The sequence below is a fragment of the Seriola dumerili genome, unplaced genomic scaffold (assembly GCF_002260705.1).
Source record: "Seriola dumerili isolate Sdu_G_001 unplaced genomic scaffold, Sdu_1.0 BDQW01000149.1, whole genome shotgun sequence".
NCBI lineage: Eukaryota > Metazoa > Chordata > Actinopteri > Carangiformes > Carangidae > Seriola > Seriola dumerili.
Window position 1 is genome coordinate 479,922 of NW_019174404.1, and position 19,834 is coordinate 499,755.

Consider the following 19,834-nt stretch of genomic DNA (forward strand, 5'->3'; position numbering starts at 1 on the left):
TTGTCATTTTGATATTAAAGTGTCGAGCCTCCTCCACTCTATTATGAGGTGAATATGACTCATGTGTTTGTGTTTATCTCCCCTCAGGTATAGTTGGCAGTAATAAAACCCTGCTGAAGTACATGACCACAGCCATCTTCCTCTACATCGCCATCCTCCTCCCCGCCATCGCTTTCGGCTCCCTCAACGATGAGAGCACACGCGGCGAGATCGGTAGGAGCACGTACTCCAGTGTAGACACATGAACGTCTTTTCTCACAGACTGTGCATTTCTCCACAGACATACTGGATCTTTACTTTAATTTGATTTTTAGCCAATTATTTTTAACAGAAAAAAAAAATGCACTAGTTCTTATATCTTTAACTCTTAGCTTCAAAAATCTAAATTATATAATGATAGGATGATAATTGCTGAAAGAAAGATGCAGTATTTTAAGGATTTCAAGGATATGACTTTATTCATCACTAAAAAAGTTGCATTATTTGATTTTTTGGGCACTAAGGGTCAGACACACAGTCCTGACCTGATATTAAAGTACAGAATATATACAAAAAGTTTTACAGAAAAACAAAAGGATTAAAATGGAGATTTGATGGAAGATGCAATGAAACAAGGAGAAATAGGTGAATAATCCACAATAAATGCAATAAAGATATGTTTTTAAGATGCTTTTTAAAGATATGCAGAAGACTTGGATTCTTTGTTGTTTGTGTTGGGAGTGTCAGAGAGTCGAAGAGGAGCAGCAGCAACAATCAGCCTCGACTTTGACCTTAACCTTGACAGGCTTCTTCCGACTGACTGAACCACCCAGTAAATGTGTCATGAAGCTAAATAAAAAGCTCCATGCAGTGTCAGGATTGGGTGGTAAATTTCTCTGCGGGGTCATTGCAGTTAGTAAGAACGTAGTCACTGAGTCGGTGTTATATAAACACATCAAGTGGAATATCTGTGTTTGTTCTGTTTTCGTCAAATTAACATTCTCCCTTTGAAAACTGAATTGGAGATTAGCTCGGCCCTGATGAAGAGCACAGCCGCCGTTCGAGCACATTAATCAGCACTTCCTCCTGCGTTTGCTCCCTGTGTGTGTCCTCTCCGCACAGATGTTCGGAAGACCATCATCGGCCAGAGCATCGGCGGGGTCATCTACTCGTTGTTCGCCGGCTCTCCCCTGGTCATCCCTCTAACCACGGCTCCTCTCGCCATCTTCATCAGCGGTAGGCTTCCCCCTCTTTGATTCAGCTCAGCTCCGCCAAAATACACTTATCTTTTCACAGTGTGATTTGAAAAGGAGGCTGCGGGTGGGTGGAGTACTAAGACGATTACGTCAAAAATCAAGAGAAGGAGGCACCCGGCCGTGAAGAACAGCAGCCACAAACTCTTTATCTTCATCCTCACCCGCTTTGTCTTTAACCAGGACACAGCACCTTTGGACTAATGGAGCTGTTTGTTGACTCATTTTTTTATTTTTTATTTAGTCTTAGTCCTTTGTGAAATGTCCTTGTTATTTTTCATAGTTTTCATAAAAAATTTCACCTTGTTTCTTTCTGCCAAGCCCTGCTGTAACTCCGAGTCCTCGCTGTGCTCCACGCTGTGCAGCGACTGGCCGGTGGGGTTCTGATACGGTGGCCGCAGCACAGGAAACACAGCTGCTGCATTGACGGAAAAAAAACTCTTTATAATATTTAAAGAATATATAAATATATAAAGACAGATTTTCTGTAACATTTGAATTTTTCAAACTTTAGCTAACGTTTACTTATCAGCCTGGGAGAAACTCATGGACAGCTGCCTCTACAGCAGTTAGCATGCTAACCGGCTAGCCGCAGCCCGCCTCAGCACTTTCCGATAGCGAGTCACTGTAGCCTCCAGTCTGTCCTGAGGAAGTAGAGCTGCTTAGAGGACGTATTATAACCTCTCGTCTTTGTAAACGCAACAACGGCTAAAGTTCTTGTCAAGCGACAATCACCACCACCTGCGTCCGGCAAGAAACCACGTTCGGCGGCAGAGAAAACGTACAAATAGCCCCTTTGAACAAAACTTTCATTCGTACATTTTGTCTGTTTTAATACGATATTGCATTTTCTTATAGTCACGGTTATTACGTCTCGATCACGTACGTTTTTTTAAAAATAAAGAAAACTTTTTTTCTCCTGACGTTTGTCACGTAACGGTTGGTTTCAGGGAGATACGGGTTAGGAAACTTGCTCGCTGCATGCAACAACATGTAAACTTCATATTCAGTCCAGAGAGACAACAGCACATAAAGTCTTATATGGTTTTTACCCGACAGCAGTTTCTTGCTGGTTGGAATTTAAACGATCTTGACGGCTGGAAGCTGCAGAATCGGGCAGCGATGAGGAAAGGCAGCGACTCCGCAGCCAAGATGTAGTTTTAATACCAAAGCTGTTTGTTGGGTTTGTGGTGTGATGATCTTTGAAGTAAATGGGTTAGGATTGTGCTAAGCGCATTCTCATGGGGATAATTATAGTACATTTCCAGCAGCCTGTCTGAGCAGAACAATGGCCTGTTTGTAAAGTTGTAACTCATCTACGCACAAATCTGCTCAAGATTACAACTGTTATGGTTTTTACAAATACATTACAATCTGTGTGTGTGTGTGTGTTTGTGTGTGTGCTTGTGTGTGTCCTCAGTTTTTAACAGCTGTAAAAATATTGTCTTTTTATTATTTTATCATTTTTAAAGCATTTGTTTTTACAGCGCACAAAAAGATGATCAATACTGCTCCTTATTAACCTAGTTTCTTTTTTATTTATTGATCAAGTCAACATCGATCTGTCTTCTTCTGTTGGTTCATCCCTTGTTTGTTTATTCGTCACATATTCTGTCTTTCTTCAGAAGCAACTGATTGAATTTTGGATGAATTAGAGGGAAGGAGCATTTCATCACTTTGTTTATGTTTTATAAGATCAGACAGATTAGCACAACGATGACACTTCAGTGTCTCTGCACATTACAGCTAAGGTGCCGTATGTGTTAGTGCTCAGTGTGTGTTTGCTGCTGCCTCATTTGCAAAAGAAGCAAAGAAACCATCCATCACCGAGAGTTAAACGCAGTCCTGAGGTAGTGGGAGCAGATTGGTAATAAGGATTAATACTGTTTTAGATGTTTCATGATGTGTGTTTATATTTCTTTCTGCGTGCGTTTGTGTACACGTGCACCCTCGAAGTGATCCGAGGAATCTGTGACGACTACAACCTGGACTTCCCAGCTTTCTACGCCTGCATTGGTCTGTGGAACTGCCTCTTCCTCATCCTGGGAGGGATCTTCAATGTCAGCCTGCTCATGAAGCTCTTCAAAAGGTATCTCTCACGTGCACACTCGCCGCACTGTTCAACTCTAATCGTTTTCTCTTTCAGTACAACCTCGTTTATTGAATCAATTCTTATATTTTCTCTTCTCTGTCAAACAGGGAAATGTTTTAAATAGGGTGGTTACGACAGTGTCTGCTGCAGAACCACTGGCACTCATCAGAAAAGTCTGTTTTGTACAACAAATGATTCCTATAGAAAACAGAGTTCTGGTTCAGATCTTCTGGTTGTTTTTAAAAAGCCCCTTTAGCAAACCCCCCACAGATACATGAACTCTGTCTTCTCTGAGCTAAACCCAGTGAGGAGAAGGTGACGGGGGGGTAAATGTACGGTGGCCCCTGAGGACAAAACACAAACAATAGAGAGAGCACAAACATTAAAGGAAACACGCTGGAAATCCTGAGATGCAATGAATATAAAAACACACACAAACAGGGAAAACACAACAAGTGTTACTACACTGGAAGAGCTCCAGGACGCTGGTGGGCTCGATTTGGATAAGCAGCAATGTCACAGACAGACTTATTTCTAAACAGATTTTCTGGGGGGAAAAAAAAATAATCAAATTGACAGTGAGTTTTAGTAAAAGATCCACCCGTCATCCAGTCTGTAATATATATTAAAAAAAACACAGCAAAACTGCCTGTGTTCGTTTTTTTGTTTAGAAACATTTATCTTTATTGAAACGTGGTGATATCTCAGTTTGTATTAGAACGTAAAAGTCCACGGGGGGGTTTGGGTCTCTACCAGCAGGAAACATTGGGATCATAAAAACACAATTTAATTCAGGCGTGAGTTCAGTTGGGGACATTAAAAAAACGTATCTGTAATGTTGCTGTCGATCCTGATCGAGCCATCACTCCCTCCCACGTCCCACAGCAAATCTTGTTTCATGTGTTTTCCCTATTTTTTATGTGCTAACTGTTTAACTTAGCAGACACACACCCATCTACTCTGTGTGTGTGTGTGTGTGTGTATTGCTTTGTGTTGCCCTTGGAGACATTTACCAACACTGTGGGATCATTTTCAGGTTTTCATAAAAAAACATTTAAAGAAAACACAACACATGCTAACTATAACCTGATTTTTATTTCTGTGAATGTCTGAGCCGCGCTGTGTATCTCTGCCTGCGGCCGAGTTCTAGTTGTTTCTTACAGGTACAATGTTTGAGGTCAGTACACGAAGGTATAAATTATAATACAAGCGATAGCTCATACTTTCCTTTTAAAATTTTAAAGTAAAGAAAAGTCGCAGTACAGAGCACTTTGTTTCAGGAAACAGTAATACAGTACAACAACCTCGCCTGTCACTGTGTTCCAGGTCGACAGAGGAGGTCATCGCCCTCTTCATTTCCATCGCGTTTGTGGTGGACGCAGTGAAAGGCACGGTGAAAAGTAAGTTCCTGACGCAGGCGACAGACGTGTCTCTTCCTGCGGCCCGTTCCGCAGGGTCACGTTGCCTTCACTGGTGCCTTCACAGTGATGACCGTACCTGTCAGACCCACCACCCAGTGCTAGTTTAACAAGTGTCAGATTCAAGAAAATGTTAAATCCCACCAAAAGCTCTAAATTGACGCCGTATTATAGTTGAATCTTTGAGATTATAATTTAAGTGAGCAGCGTGTTACTTAGCATGGCTGTTCTTGACTGAAGAATCCTGTGTTTAGACCTGTTCAGCTTATCTTTTAGTACATTCAATCAAAAAAACTGTCTGATAGTTTTCCCCAGGATTATTGTCAGAAGCATCTCTTAAAATTTCATTTTCAAAAACCCCAGTTTTGCATGTCTTCTATCTGTGATGTCAGATATGAATTATAACATATAAGTACGACTGATTCTTCAGATTCCGCTGGCAGGTCAGATGAGCATTTCACCCCTGCAGAGAGTTCAGAAGAAAGACATTAGTTCCTCTGTTCCTCTGCTGCATCAGCTGAGAGAGATACCAAATTACTAAATGAGAGAGTTGTACTAAATGAATCAATCCGGATTTCGAACCCAGCCTGCAGCCGTGTCCCACCGTCGCTGCCTTTACTGCCACCTCATCTTAGTGTATCATAAATATTTTTACACAATTTAATTTTCAAAAAAATGAGGTGATGATACCAGAATGTAATTTATTTTGAATGCGATATTGTCCTGTTTAGGAGATTGCCAGCGCAGCGGTTCAATTTTCAGAAACCATTTGTAAAATATGCTCCGAGCTCATATGCCATTACCATAACATTAACTTATGACATGGCTGTTGACACTTTTCGTCCAGAATATTTTTGCAGTTACATGAATGAAGACATTTTTGAGGTGTGCATTCAGTCTTCCTGTACAACTTTGTCTGCTGCATAACTTTCTTGCGGGTCTGAAGAAAGGGCCGATCGCAGGCTGTGTCACACACTCTTTATTGAAAGTGATGATAGAAGTGATTTCTACTTGTGTGGGAGGAGGTTTTCTCCTCCTCCTTATTTAAAGTAGTCGGAGAATTGCTCCGCAGAGTTTTAACATCGCAGCCTTCCAATGTGATGCTCAGTAAAGGAGGAGGCATAAATTATATTGGTGGCTTGTTTACACTGTAGTTGTGATATGGGTGTCAGGGCTGATTTCACTACATTCATACATCCGCTCATTCGACCTCTGACCCGGCCGCTGACTGTTCTCGTTAGGATTGTTTTTAAAACGTGTTTAATATTTATGATTATACTTGGGAACGTGTGTGAGTCAAATGTCCACAATCGAGCAAAATAAGGTTTTTATGCCGTGAGCGAGTGTTTTAGAGTTGATCCGGTTGATCAGGTTTTAGTGCCGAGCCACAGCTCAGCAGGTTTATCTCATTTTTATGAAGTCCTCTCTCTGCTCCAGCTCTCCCTGCAGACTTTACAGTCCTTGTCGCCACTGTCTCCCCGACCAATATTTTACCTAAATTTATCATTTTTCCTATTTCTCTGTTCTGACTGCAGCATCAGCAGCACAAACTGTTTTTTTTAAGGCGGGTTGTTTTGTTTGTTGTAGCATCAGGGCGAGTTTCCTTGCGAGATTTCACGGTTAACCAAGCAACAAGGCCGTAATCATAGTCCAACCCTCGCTCAGTGTGTTTCCCTCTGTATTTACTCACTTCTGACTGTAGAGACGAAGAGTCTGCGCCTCACAGAGCCGCCAGCCGCCCGCCACTGTGACGCTTTCAACGTGCTTATAGCTTCATGCTAACATATGCTACTTAGCACAAAACTCTTAAGACGTTCGTGTAGTTTTGCAAGTATTTGTTATTTGGAAAAGATAAAGCATCAGTGAATTGTGGTGCACCAGGAGCAGTCAGGGCATCACCAGAGTCATTATTGGATATATACCTGTAATATACATCACCATCACCAGAGCCATGCTGCTATCAGAAACATGCACGGTGCACGTCTTTTTCCCGCCTAACTGAACATCGTGGATGTGATTCAGTCTTTCACAGATACTACCACGACCCCACGCTGGCCAACAGGAGCGCAGTGGACTTCCGTCAGGGCGGAGACCTGTTGGGAGGGAACCGGAGCGAAGTGGCAGCGGGGTTAGCGTTCAACGCCCTCCCCGAATCCCTCATCCAGTGCACCCGAGAGAGACCTGTCCTCTGCCTCCTGCTGATGCTCGGGACATTATGGATGGGCTACACCCTCTACCAGTTCAAGAGGAGGTATGTGCGGCACCGCAGCGCTGCAGCACTCTGCAAGATAAATCACTGGAGAAGTTTAAATGGTGTTTAGATGGGGAGCACTGCTGGCCAGGACGAATACTGCTGAGTCGGGCCTTGACTGTAAAGATTGTCGGGAGTGACGGAGCTCGCAGGAACTTTTCCAGACTTGCTCTCACAAAGCTGCTGCTTTTTTTTTTTTTCTGTCGAAGGTTTCTTCCAGTCTGTGATTTAATAAGCATTAATATTCTACTTCTGATTGCTCCCAGTAATCAAATCAAGCTCAAAGCCGGATTCAATTGTGTAAGCAAAAGGCAGACCAAGCTACTTAAACAGTGTCAGGATTGCAGCCATTGTCCTTGTCTTGTCCACAGTAATTGTATTCCTCTATTATTTGTCTCTCCCTTTTCACTCCCTTCTTTCTCTCTCTCTCTCTCTCTCTCTCTCTCTCTCTCTCTCTCTCTCTTTCAGTCCATTCCTGCATGCCAAAGTGAGGGAGGTGCTGTCGGACTGCGCCCTGCCGATCTCAGTGCTCCTGTTCTCCTTCATCGGCTCCTACCTTTTCAGTGACATTGAGCGTTAGTATCATTTGTTGCTTCACTGAGCAGTTAGTGCTACAGAGTGTATTTCAGCTTCTTCACGCCAAATAAAATTATACAGTCTGATCCTCCAACAAACATCAACACAATATTGTTTTGTTTGGTTTTTTTTTTCTTTTCTTTTATTATTCCACATGAAAAACTCAAATTAAAATAAGGTTCTTCAACATTTGGGTTTTACAACAGTAGAAATTGGTCATGGCTGCATTTTAAGATAAAACTGTCAGGATCAAATAACAGACTGGTCATTTTTAATGAGTGGAAAAGGGTTAATGACAATATAACGATTAAGAATGATTTGTTTAAGAGTTTTAGGACTCGCCACCTGATTTAAAAATAAGTTTTATTATTTTAATCTAAACGGTGAATAGTGATTAAATAAGACGTATAAGGAGGTATTGTAATAATGAGCATCATGATAATAGACTCATCACTGTGACGCCTGTCAGCCTTTGTGACTTTCTGAAAAACATCATCTTAAATTTCACCGTCACCGTGACAAAAGTTGAAGCTCAGTGATGTTTTTTCTTGTTGAAATGCGCAGTGGGAGTTGTAGTTTTCTCTCTCTGTCTCATCAAAGAACCAGATATTTCGTTGCTCATCTTCTGAGGTAGAGTTTCAATCAGCAACATGGTCTATGGAGAGAATGAACAAAACAATGGAGGCCCAAAATAACTCCTCCCACATCACAGCGCTGGACAGCATGCACAGACGTACAGAGTGCGTCTTCTCGCAGCTCTTGTTATTAGCTGTTGTGTTGCTGCGCTTGGACTTTTATAATGGGAGTTTGTTGTCACTTTGTGTCTTTGAATTTAAGCACAGAGGTTGTTTGTAACCTGCTGAGTGGCTCAAACTTATGGCCTGTTTACCTCCAGGACACGGCTCTGCAACTGCAAGGCCTCCCTCTTTCGGTACCTTTATTGTCTTTTTATGTTCCTTAATCAAGGCACGGGCCAAAACACATTGGACATTTTCAGTTTTTTATCCTCTATTGTTTAGCATCATTTTGAGTCTCCATTCATTGTTGCCAAGGCAGCAGCTGTTCTCCAGGGGTCGACGCGGAAACACAGAGCCGAGCGCCAAACCCTCAAGTGAATTTAAATTTAAGTGCCTGGCCAATTTTCTGTTTCTTTGCCTCCTGAGACAATAAGTCATAAGATAATAGACCCATTATTGTATTGTCACTTCTTCCTAAATTTAACCAACTGCACTTAATTCAACTGCAGTGGAGGGGATACAGCCCTAAATGAGATATCAGGCATTTGGAAAAAAAAAAAAAGAAAAATCCAGCCCCTCTGGTGAAATGATTGCTGGTGTGAAAACATGAGTCATCACAGCAGTTTGAGGGACAGTTGTGTTTGTGAAGATAAAAATCTGTTGAGTTTGGAAGTCGTGGGAGAGAATTTTAGACAGATAATTCTTTACAAAAATTATTCCAGTTTATTATTTTTTTTCTCTCTCTCTCTCCCAAATCACAAGACGTCCTCCTTATGACTGATGTCACAGTGATGCAGCCAATTAGCTCCGAGCTAAAGTTATGTAAGAGAACGTCTCTGACATCTTAATGTGAAATTAAACTCGTGGTCATTGTTTTTTCTTCCTTTTCGAACAGTTCCAGTGTTCAAAGTTCACGACAGACCGATCTTCAACGTGGCTCCATTCGAGCGCCTGTCGGCCATGAACGTCGTCAGCGCCATGGGCCTCGGCTTCCTCCTGGCCCTCCTCATCTTCATCGACCAGAACATCGTTGTCTCGCTGACCAACGCGCCAGAGAACAGGTACATCCTGAGACAAAGCCCCCATTTCTTCATCTCACTTATAAATTCCTTAATGTGCAATTAGAGAACTACCTAGTCGGAGGATTGGGTAATGATAGTGGCCCCTTCGAAACGCCACCAGGGACCTTTAGGGATCCACTGACCCGACTTTAGGTCCCGCTGTAACCGGATATTTGCCGGTTTGTTAGCGAGAGCAGATGAACTGAGCCAGAAACTTGACATCTGAGTCAAATCGTCACAGTCGGGGAGCTCTGAAGACGCCTCAGAGCCAAAACACAGTGTTGAGCTTTTACTTCTTTTAGCTCTTTTACTTCTTCTACATTTGCACTGAACAGACCAATTTGGAGCTAATCCGTGCCCCACAGACGCACCGTCAACCAGCCCTACAGCCAAAATCTATAATGATGGAATTTCAGCCTTTATCTTGTACATTTGTTGGGGAGAAATTAATTGGATCTAAATGTCTGTTTGGAACAAGGATGAATTCACCTGTAGGCGAAACAGCGGCTGCTATAGCTTTAAAAAAAAACGAGTGCTTTCCAAGAGTATTGATCTGTGCGACACTATTTCATATTGTTTTATAAATTATACTGTTTTGATCTTATTTACGCTGCACAAAAAAAATTCTAAATAAAATCAAATAAGATTCAAAGTCGCCTATTCGACCATCACTACATCCCTCATGTTGGACAGAAGCTGGAAAAGCTCGTGGCTATTTCTGTTCCTGCTTTTTTCTTTTGCTTCTTTTATCTGCTGCGCTCTTTTATTTGCTTGACATCTTGTTTTTCTTTTTCTTTCTTAGTCTGGAAATAAGATGTTTATTGAACCATTTGGCAGTTTCTCTACCTGCACATGTCTCTCTCATGTCACACTCTCTTTCTTCTTTCTTTTCGTTATTTATTTATTTATCCATTTAAAATATCTGTCATCATCATGCAGATAGATGTAGACTAAACAAACTTTTAACCTAAAAACGGCTCGTGCATTCTGGTTGATGGGAAATAAATGAAAATAAAGGCGTATTTACCAATAAATATAGTTATTTATTGGTAATTTACAGTCTTCAGGGGCGTCAATGTCACGTTCAAGGGCACTTCAGCAGGATGGGACTGATCAGTGAGTCCCTATTGCTTTACAGAACAAATGCTGTAGACACTCGCCTACCGTCACACAACCTGTTCACAGTTTTAGTTTGAAGCTTCCCCAAAGAGACACACACACACACACACACACACACACACACACACACACACACACACACACACACACACACACACACACCCTTCAGTATGCGCAGCAGTGATCTTTAACTAACACGAGCAGAAAAAACGTTGTGTGGCATCATAAACGTCGCGCTCTTATTTGTACGTGAAGTTACAGTAACGTCGCCCTCCTCTCATGATGTCATCATCGGTGACATCATCTTGATTTGTGCTTTTGTTCATATGGAAACATGAGAGAGGGCACAACAACGTGTGTCTTGTGTGTTGAGAGAGAGTTGGTGAATTATGTGAGTGTTTTTATCAAGGTTGTGTTGAAGGGCAGCGCTCACCTTAGGAGGATGGTGCCCTTTGTGTGTGTGTGTGTGTGTGTGTGTGTGTGTGTGTGTTTCAGGAGAGATGTTGTGCTGCAGTGTGTAACAGTGTCACTGCTCCTCAGGTTGCTGAAGGGCACGGCGTATCACTGGGACCTGATGCTCTCTGGGCTCATTAACATACTGATGTCGGTGCTGGGGTTGCCCTGGATGCACGCCGCCTTCCCCCACTCCACCCTCCATGTGCGCCAGCTGGCTTTCGTGGAGCAGCGCGTGGAGGGGGGGCACCTCTACGAGACGTGAGTTACCCGCCCTCTCACCGCCGGCGCTAATCAGACGCTCAATTAAAGGTCGTCTTCAGAGCGTGTGGTGACTGTAATTTAGTGTCGCGGGCTACTGTATCCTGCTCGTCTCTGATTGCATGATTACTATGTAACTAACCATTTTCTCGGCGGGTGGAAGAGGTGAGGGAGTTTTTAAGAGATTAGAGGATTAAGTTCATCATTCTGGCCGCACAGATATGAGCAAAATTATAGTTAGCATATACTCAGGATTCCTTAAGTAGTCAAGTGTGATAAATGGGTCATGGGAGACAATCTCCTATAAGAACAAGAGATCTAATTAGAAGAATATGAAATTCAGGCTTCTTGAAAGTATCAGGAAATTAATATTCCAAATTTACAAAATCTGATTGTCTATGGAAAATTTGAAAAAGTGGTTATTTAAAGCAGTGATTCCCTTTTTATTGCCCCCCCCCCCTTTAATGAAGTAAGTACATTTATTCATACAGCAGCTCTCAAGAACAAGTGTTTCACATTAATTAAAAGAAATAAAGCAACAGGAAATACAGGCTCACAGAGATTTAATAAAAAGGAAAAAAACAACATAATAGAAAAAGATAAAAACCACACGAATACAAATGAAATATCTGGGTCTCCAGAGAATCCACGGTCTCCCCAGATCTGAAGTCCAAAGTTTAAGAGCCATAACTCCGAAAGCACAGTATGCACATGTTGTTTTCCCTCCTCTAAGGTTGTTTTTATTTTTAAGAGACCGGGAAAGATAAAACTGTCAATCTGTCAAAAATCTAAAATTTTATTGTAGAGAAAACTTATTTTCGACTGGTCGTCTTCGATGACACAACACTGCACCTGACCTGGTTAAGCCCCCACAGCCAAAACGTATTAAATACAAAGAACACAAGGAAGTTCCCTCTGTCTCCAATAAGTTTAAACAAGAAACAACTTGTTAAACTTACTCCTGCAGAAATGAGGATATAACCTGAGTTTGTTCACGACGGTCGAAACTCTGGAACTTCTGTCTGAAAAATTCACAGTTTCGTCAAATGAAAATGTGCAAAAACACTGATAAGTAAATGCCAGAAAAAATGTTGTCTGCTGCATTGTATGAAACAATTGTGTTGTTTCCAGTAGCCATTCATTTGTGTGTGTGTGTGTGTGTGTGTGTGTGTGTGGGTGTGTGTGTTGTTGTTGTTGTCGTCGTGCGTTTGTCGCCCCGTCTCCTCAGTATTGTCCAGTGGAAGGAGACCCGGCTGACGTCTCTGGCTGCCAACATCTTCATCGGCGTGTCGGTGCTGCTGCTGCCCGTCCCGCTGCAGTGGATCCCCAAACCCGTCCTGTACGGCCTCTTCCTCTACATCGCCCTCACCTCCATCGACGGAAACCAGATGTGCGACCGCATGGCTCTCCTCCTCAAGGAGCAGGTGAGAAAGTGTGTGTGTGTGTGTGTGACCATATGTCGCAGGGCTCTGCAGATCAAACAGTTGACTGGGTGCCCGGTCCTGGAGGAGCAGACCTGAGTCAAATAATATTTGCAAATATAATTTTTGGTGTTTGTTTTAATCAACTCAGAAAACAGTGTGGGTGGGGTTCGGTGAAATAAGACAGATCAGCTAGTAACAGTGTTATTCTAGTGTGTGGTATCGGCCACATGAAGATGATTTCTGATGCTCGTCTTTATTGATTATCTGCTGAACCTTCAGCCAGATCAAACATCAAATCACATGCATGGAAACGATCAGGGTTTCTCTTCTGTCTTTGTGTCCGATTTAACCTTCCCTGCTGTCTCAGTGAGGCAACACTTTTCCTCTTAACTGTACTTGGTAACTTCACACGTTAGCGCCTCCACATGGCAGCGAGAGGCAACAACATGAAGGTGACAAAGAAATATTCAACAAATGTCAAACCAGGTGTCATTTTGTATCTCGCTTTTATTTAACAAAAAAGTCATTTCTGGTTAATCACTAAATATGATCATATTCAACCATCAAGAGGCTTTGTTACATCTTAGTTCCTGTGGCACATGATGCTTGTTGTTTGATTTCTAGCCCTCGACCGTGGAGAGTCGAGATTTGTCGAGTTTTGTTGTTGTATTTTCCCGATGAGTCATGTTTCCAGAACGACTGCAGGTCGTTAGCAAACGTTAACCTGCTGTTTAAAAGATTAAAACCTGACAGCCGATCATTGGGGATCAGCTGTGGGAGACGAGTTTTGTTTGTCTGCTGCAGCCACACTTGTTCTGGAAATATACATTTTTATATAATAATCTGACTGAGTTCAGGTTTAAAATAATATCAGCCACCTCTCTCCTGAACCCCACCTCCCTCACTGACACAGGAGACCCCTCATGTTATAAATATTATACTTATTGTACTTTTAAGAAAGTATCCTCTGACAGAGAAATGTTATTTATGATCTAAAACCCAGAGTGCACTTCTCAGAGGTGTGTGGGCCGTCCACTTCCCTTAGTCATTTCTCTAAGACTGCAGGAGACCTGAGGACAGCGAGGAAAAGAGCCTCAGGGGAGATTGTGTTTTAATCTGTCCTGATCCTCTCACCTCCTGCAGACGTCTTACCCGCCCACCCACTACATCCGCAAAGTGCCCCAGAGGAAGATCCACTACTTCACCTTCCTGCAGATGATGCAGCTGTTGGTGCTGTGTACGTTTGGCATGTACCCGATACCGTACATGAAGATGATCTTCCCTCTGCTCATGATCCTGCTAATCCCAATCAGGTACCACCGTGGCCATTTTGTCCCAGTAAATGATTTTCTCAAGTGCTTTAAACCCTGATGACATTCAGCAGCTCACAAGTAACAAGTGCAGCGTCTGACCTGAATCTGCCTGTGGATGAAAACATGTTTTAGCTTCTTGTTCTCAGAGCTGCATATCTCTCTGCATAGCATCATAAAGTAGATAATTCTATTTTTCTTAATTACATTTTTAAATTCTGTAACAAGGTTAAATGTTTTTCAGCTGCAAACATCTGGCGGTGGAGTTGAGATACTAACGTTTTGTGCTGCAGTTCATCTGCTCAGTCTCACTAATGTGTGAAAACAGTGGCTGCAGTGCTAACAGCAGATGGGCGTAGTGCATTATATATGATATTTGTAAATTCACAGAATAATTCACCACGCTCTCCTTGACTTTCTTCAGTGCATCACACTAGTGGGATGTCGTCAATAAATAATGCAGGTCTGCATTTGAAATACAGTTAAACTTTAAAGAAGATTGGTAAACTTTATTTATAAAGCACTTTTCAAAGTTTAAAGGTCCCTTATTTTACACTTCTGTGTTTTATTTGAAGTGTTGATCCATAAGAAGATATATTTGTGATTTAAAAAACCAAAAACCATCTCAGTGTAGTTTCACATCTCCTCTCTCAGGCTTCTCTCTGGAGCTCTAGTAACAACAGGTCAGTGAGCCAATCAGAAGAGAGGAGGCTCTGAGCCTCTCTTTTGATTGGCTGACTGTTTTCTGAGGGTTTTAATTAAAAATATAACAGATTTCAGGTAAAAACACTCAGAGAAACCAAATCCTGCAATGGTGGGTCCAGGTGGGCGGGGCTTGGGGCATTACAGAGGTCAGTGACTTATACTATAGTTGTGACATCACAAAGTTACAGGGAGTCCTGACGGCTTGTTTTAAGGCTCAGTTTCTGAATACAGGCGGTGTGCATTTCTCTGTGGACTGAGCGCTTTGATATTTTTACAGTATTAATATAGAACCTAGACCTGCTTTATAATCAAACAACACATGGACATTTACCTTTAAACAATATGGGACCTTTAAACCACAGTCACACAATTGTGACTTTTTTTCTTTAAAAAGTTGATCAGTTTTATCAAAGTCTGGTTTTCACAGTTTACACACTGTTTGGGTTCATCAGCGGACGATGAGCAGCGTTAATGATCCGTTACATTGGTTCAGTTGCTGAGACGTGTTTCTGTCATTTTAACCACCCTTCTCCACCTCTGTATGTGTAGTCCAGTTCAACAGCTCCACACACGACATCCTCCAAACTGATCAGACACCAAATCAACACCTGTCTAAACACCTCCCTTCATGAAGGGAGAATTTACTGCTGCGCTGTTGCATTAGTGAAGTCTACCTGATAAACTGTAGATGCAGCGTTTTCTCACCCACTCGCATTCCTGTAGAAACCAGCTCCACTGTATTGTTGATAACTCTCTTGTTCGCTGGTGCTACTGAGAAGGAAGTGATCAATCTTGTATGATAAGATCTGACATTTTGATGGTTTGGCGTGTGTGTTTTCTTTGTCGTTCTCGGCCCAACAAGTAACAGCTGACACAAATTCTGTCTCCTCTGTGTTCAGGAACAACGTGCTTCCTCATATCATTGAGGCCAAATACTTGGACATAATGGACGCCCAACACATGTAGCTACAGGTGGAGACGAGCTCTGGAACCACAAAGACGTCTGGAATATATATAAAAAAATTTAAAAAAGAAATATGAGGATTTAAAAAAAAAAAAACAAACATATTTTTCAATGCAAAACTGTACGGAAGCAAAAAGGAGAAATACCGACTGTTTTGATTTTTGTATCTGATAAGAACATTCTTACAGGTGAAGCACTGGAAATGTGGGAAGTCGTGTGAGGAAGAGAGATGAGAGCTGTGGGAAATCTTTTTTTTCCGAAAACGTGGACAGACAGCATCTCTCTGGGGAAAAGTTCTGCTGAAGAAAAAAGAAAATAAAAAATAAAAAACAGGACTGTCCAGAACTCCCTGTTTCACCTCCGTTTGACCCCGTCAGATCGTTCAGTGCCATATACCTCCATGTTCTCCTCTCACGTCTTTACTTTGTATGAAAACACTTTACAATACCCTCACTGCAGTGTGTGCATCTGTGTTTGAACCTGTGGGTAAGTGCTTAAAGTACTTACTAATACCGTGTAAGTCATCAGAAATCTGCCAGTGTACACTGTATAGCACTTAGAAAGGTGTAATGGCACAATGTAAGTATCTTTTTTTTGACACTTTGCCCTCACACTGTGTTTGTACACTGTCATGTGAGTGAACTTTACATACTTACACCGTGTTGCTAAGTACTTAAATACTTTTCCATTCGTGAATAAGCTGGTAAGAACACTGCATTTAGGCCACTGTAAAGTCAGTCTTAACCCTTTTGTATTTCTGTCATCGTGCAGTGTTGAAACCTTTACATTCCTGCACCTTTTAGCTGTGACTCCCCCTTTTTCTATCAAGGACACTTGTGCCCGGACATATTTAGTTTCGAAGTCATTCCAATAAATGTCAGTGTTCATTAAAGAGAGAAAAAAAGGTGTGTGTGTGTGTGTGTGTGTGTGTGTGTGTGTGTGTGTGTGTGCGCGCGTGCGTGTGTGTGTGTGTGTGTGTGTGTGTGTGTGTCTGTGTGTCATGGGCACATTGCTAATCTGTCTTTCATCTAGCTTCCTGCCAGCTCTTTACAAAACCTCATTTTTAAGGTGGAATTTAAGTGCTCAATGAAATAGAAAATACATTCCACAGGTATATATTAAATGTAATTATTTAGAACGACAGCACAAACCAAAACATATAGTGAAATCTTTATCAAATTATGAATATATTAGAATATATTATAGCAATATACAAAAAGTATTTTAGGTTAAATTGAAATAGAATATTTATTTATCAGAATTTTGAGTTCAAAATGATAATTTTGTGTGTTTCCCCCTGAACTGGAAAGTGATCTGTAATTCTCTGTTTGCTCCTTTACATTCCACACTTCCTTGTATTTTGAGTGTCACGTCTTAGATCTGACTTTGCCGCAGTGTTTACATGTCAAAGTCCCTTCCAGCTCCATGTCAAAGTCCAACACAGTTCTGGTGCATTGCTAGTAAAGCGGAGAGTCCGGTGAGGTTAGAAAATTAAATAAAATGAAAAAAAAACAACAAAAAAAAAAACATTTGTGGGCTTTGGATTCAACAAAATTGCATCCCTTTTTTTTCTTTTTCTTTTTGTGAACAAGTGTTCAGAGATGAGTTTTAGAATAATCCGGTCTTGTTTTCTATTTAGATGTTATGATTAGATCAATGCTTGCAAACGTTGTCATGTAATAATCCAGACGTCTGGAAAAGGTTATCTTGTTATCTACAGTACAAAAAGAAAAAAAAAGAACATTTCTAAGCACTGGTTTGCTTAAAGCATGTCTTATCTGGGTTTTTGATACAATGTGATGCCGATGGACATGTAACCTACACAAGAAAAAAAAAGTAGCAAGTCAAACCGTAACTTCTCAATAAACTGAATGCAACGCTCAATATTCAGCAATACTGTGTATAAAACAGAACTTCACTGGTGAAATTCGGGTTTCCCAGCGAAAGGCCGACCCATCAGCGAAGCAACGACAGGCCAGCTGTGTTTTTAAGACAGCAACTTTTCAGTCCATCCTCATGGTACAAAAACTGCTCTGTGCTGATTCAATTATGGCACACAAGGAGAATAAATAAAAAATAAAAAAAGGAGAAAGTTTGCCTGTCAACCAGGCATTCACAGTGCCGGAATTTATTACGGTTTAGTTGCTTTCCCAATATCCAAATGGCAGCTCCCTCATGCAGTTCTGTTCAGCTTTGTCTTACAGATGTGAGAAAGATGTCCAATTTAAGCAGATGTCTCATGCCGAGATAGCAAGGCATGAAAGGAAAGCTCGGAAGCATTTGCATAATCCTTGGACTAAGCCTTAAGACAGCACTGGTGAGAGAAGAGAGAGATTGTGAGTTATGAAGTAATATGTACAGTTTGCAATGCAAAGTTTAGTTTTTATCAACTATTCCATTATAATCCATGGCAAGGTATTAGTTTCTAACTTTGGACTGAGTACAGAGATTAAACCATTCTTCGTATGTGACAGTATTGTTGTTGTTCCTTGATATCTTCTCTGTACTGATGATTTTGGAATAGCAGCAAACTTCTCTCAGAGGACTTCACATTGGATTCAGAGTGAAAGACGTACTACTCTGTTTGTGAAACCTTGACTCCCCTTCTCCTAATTGGATTTGTTTGAAATTGCGTACTGTGGTGTTTTGTTTTTGTTTTTTTCTTTTCTTTTCTTTTCCTGATTTCATATAGCCTACTTTTTCTAATCATGAATGTAAGATGTGTGGATTTTTATATAGCATACTAATTTAGGTGTCAAACAGAATCTGTAATTTTGTCAAAAAGATCAGCTATATTTGTAAGCTGTAATATGTAAAAATGAGAAAAAAATGGTTATCAAACAAAATGTGTTGGTTTACTATAGTATATATATATACTGTACACTGAAAAAGAGAGACTATCTCAAGCTGTTTGCCAAATAAAAAGTAGTAGTGATGTAAACATTCATGTTTACTTGTGTTTATTGCGGTGTCTGAGAAACTGGAACAGCGTAAAATATCTCAATTACTTTCCACACTGTCACAATGTTTGATATGTGTGTATATATAACTTTAAGAGGAGGATTCGCTTTGACCAACACTTTGTTCCATTGTAAGGTATTACACAAGGTTAAGATATTAAGTGCGGTCAGGGTTAAGTAACCTGCACCTGGTATCAAAAGCTTTTTTGCACCAATGGAAATACTTTCAGCTTTCAGTCACACACTGAAAGATTTTGTTGTGTTGTTTTCATAGCGTTTGATCATCTAGTTGCTGATTTAAATCAAAATTTCAACATTTTTTTATTGTATTTTTGTGACATTTTACTTCAAGTCCCAACATTTAACTTTCATCATCAGTATACAAACATTCAAATAAGAAAATATAAGGACAAATCATGTGTTATTAATGAAATATATAAAGTATTTGTCAGTATAACTTCTCCAATGAAGGTATATTTTACATTGTTACACCTGAGTTTTTCTATGTCCTCCATTATGTGTTTATACTGCAGACAGGAGGAGTTGTAGTTATTGAAATATTAAAAACTGAAATGACAATCGCAACCTCGTTTGTTCACAACAAAAACCAAAATCTCCTCGATAATTTACCTTTTAAAAAAATAAAATAAATAAAAACAAATCTAATTTCACTGCACACAAGCAATCTCATAATTCAATAGCTGATGTTATAAAGATCACTGAGCACATTCATGCTCCCCAGAGGATGAACCCGTTCAAATTTTAGCAGCCCCATAACCTCTCCTCTGGCGCCACCCTCAGGACAAACTTGAGTTTCAGCTCCACCACACGCTGAAAATCATCTTGAGTTGTTGTTGTATTGTGTGTAACACTACAGTCAGCGGGCAGTTTATTAGGTACACCTTGCTAACACCAATAAACCCAGTAAATCCCCATTCATGAATGTTTGTAAATGAAACTGTGTTACAGAGGTGTCGAGTCAACTTTGTGATCCCTGTGGAGGATGTAGCTTGTGATGCTGGTGAACTGTATTGTCTTGCACAGAGAAGTGTTTCTGTTTTGTTTTTTTAGCTTATTCCTGTTGAAGTAAATGGAGTGGACAGAATAATAGAAACATCTGTCAGTGTAATAATACAGAGCGTGTGTACTGCCTGTGCAGTGTCGCCGATGCGCCGAGCATGCGCAGATTACCGCAGATCTGTAAGTCATGTGAAGCCGAACACTGAGTTAAAGCAGCAGCCGCAGCTCTCACAGCTCTACCCGCAGCTCAC

The 19,834-nt window shown here is 41.0% G+C and overlaps 1 protein-coding gene across 1 annotated transcript in view; it reads left to right on the forward strand.

The window, feature by feature from the left end:
* slc4a11 (solute carrier family 4 member 11) overlaps positions 1–16,544 on the forward strand; it is a 73,689-nt gene extending 57,145 nt beyond the window's left edge. The window contains exons 10-20 of the mRNA XM_022750893.1: positions 88–213; positions 1,102–1,215; positions 3,189–3,321; positions 4,651–4,724; positions 6,765–6,993; positions 7,462–7,568; positions 9,202–9,367; positions 11,027–11,200; positions 12,429–12,624; positions 13,768–13,937; positions 15,539–16,544. Coding sequence (XP_022606614.1) covers positions 88–213; positions 1,102–1,215; positions 3,189–3,321; positions 4,651–4,724; positions 6,765–6,993; positions 7,462–7,568; positions 9,202–9,367; positions 11,027–11,200; positions 12,429–12,624; positions 13,768–13,937; positions 15,539–15,605 — 1,556 coding nt within the window. The 3' untranslated portion in view covers positions 15,606–16,544. The remainder of the gene's footprint in view (positions 1–87; positions 214–1,101; positions 1,216–3,188; positions 3,322–4,650; positions 4,725–6,764; positions 6,994–7,461; positions 7,569–9,201; positions 9,368–11,026; positions 11,201–12,428; positions 12,625–13,767; positions 13,938–15,538) is intronic.
* The last annotated feature ends 3,290 nt before the right edge of the window (positions 16,545–19,834 follow it).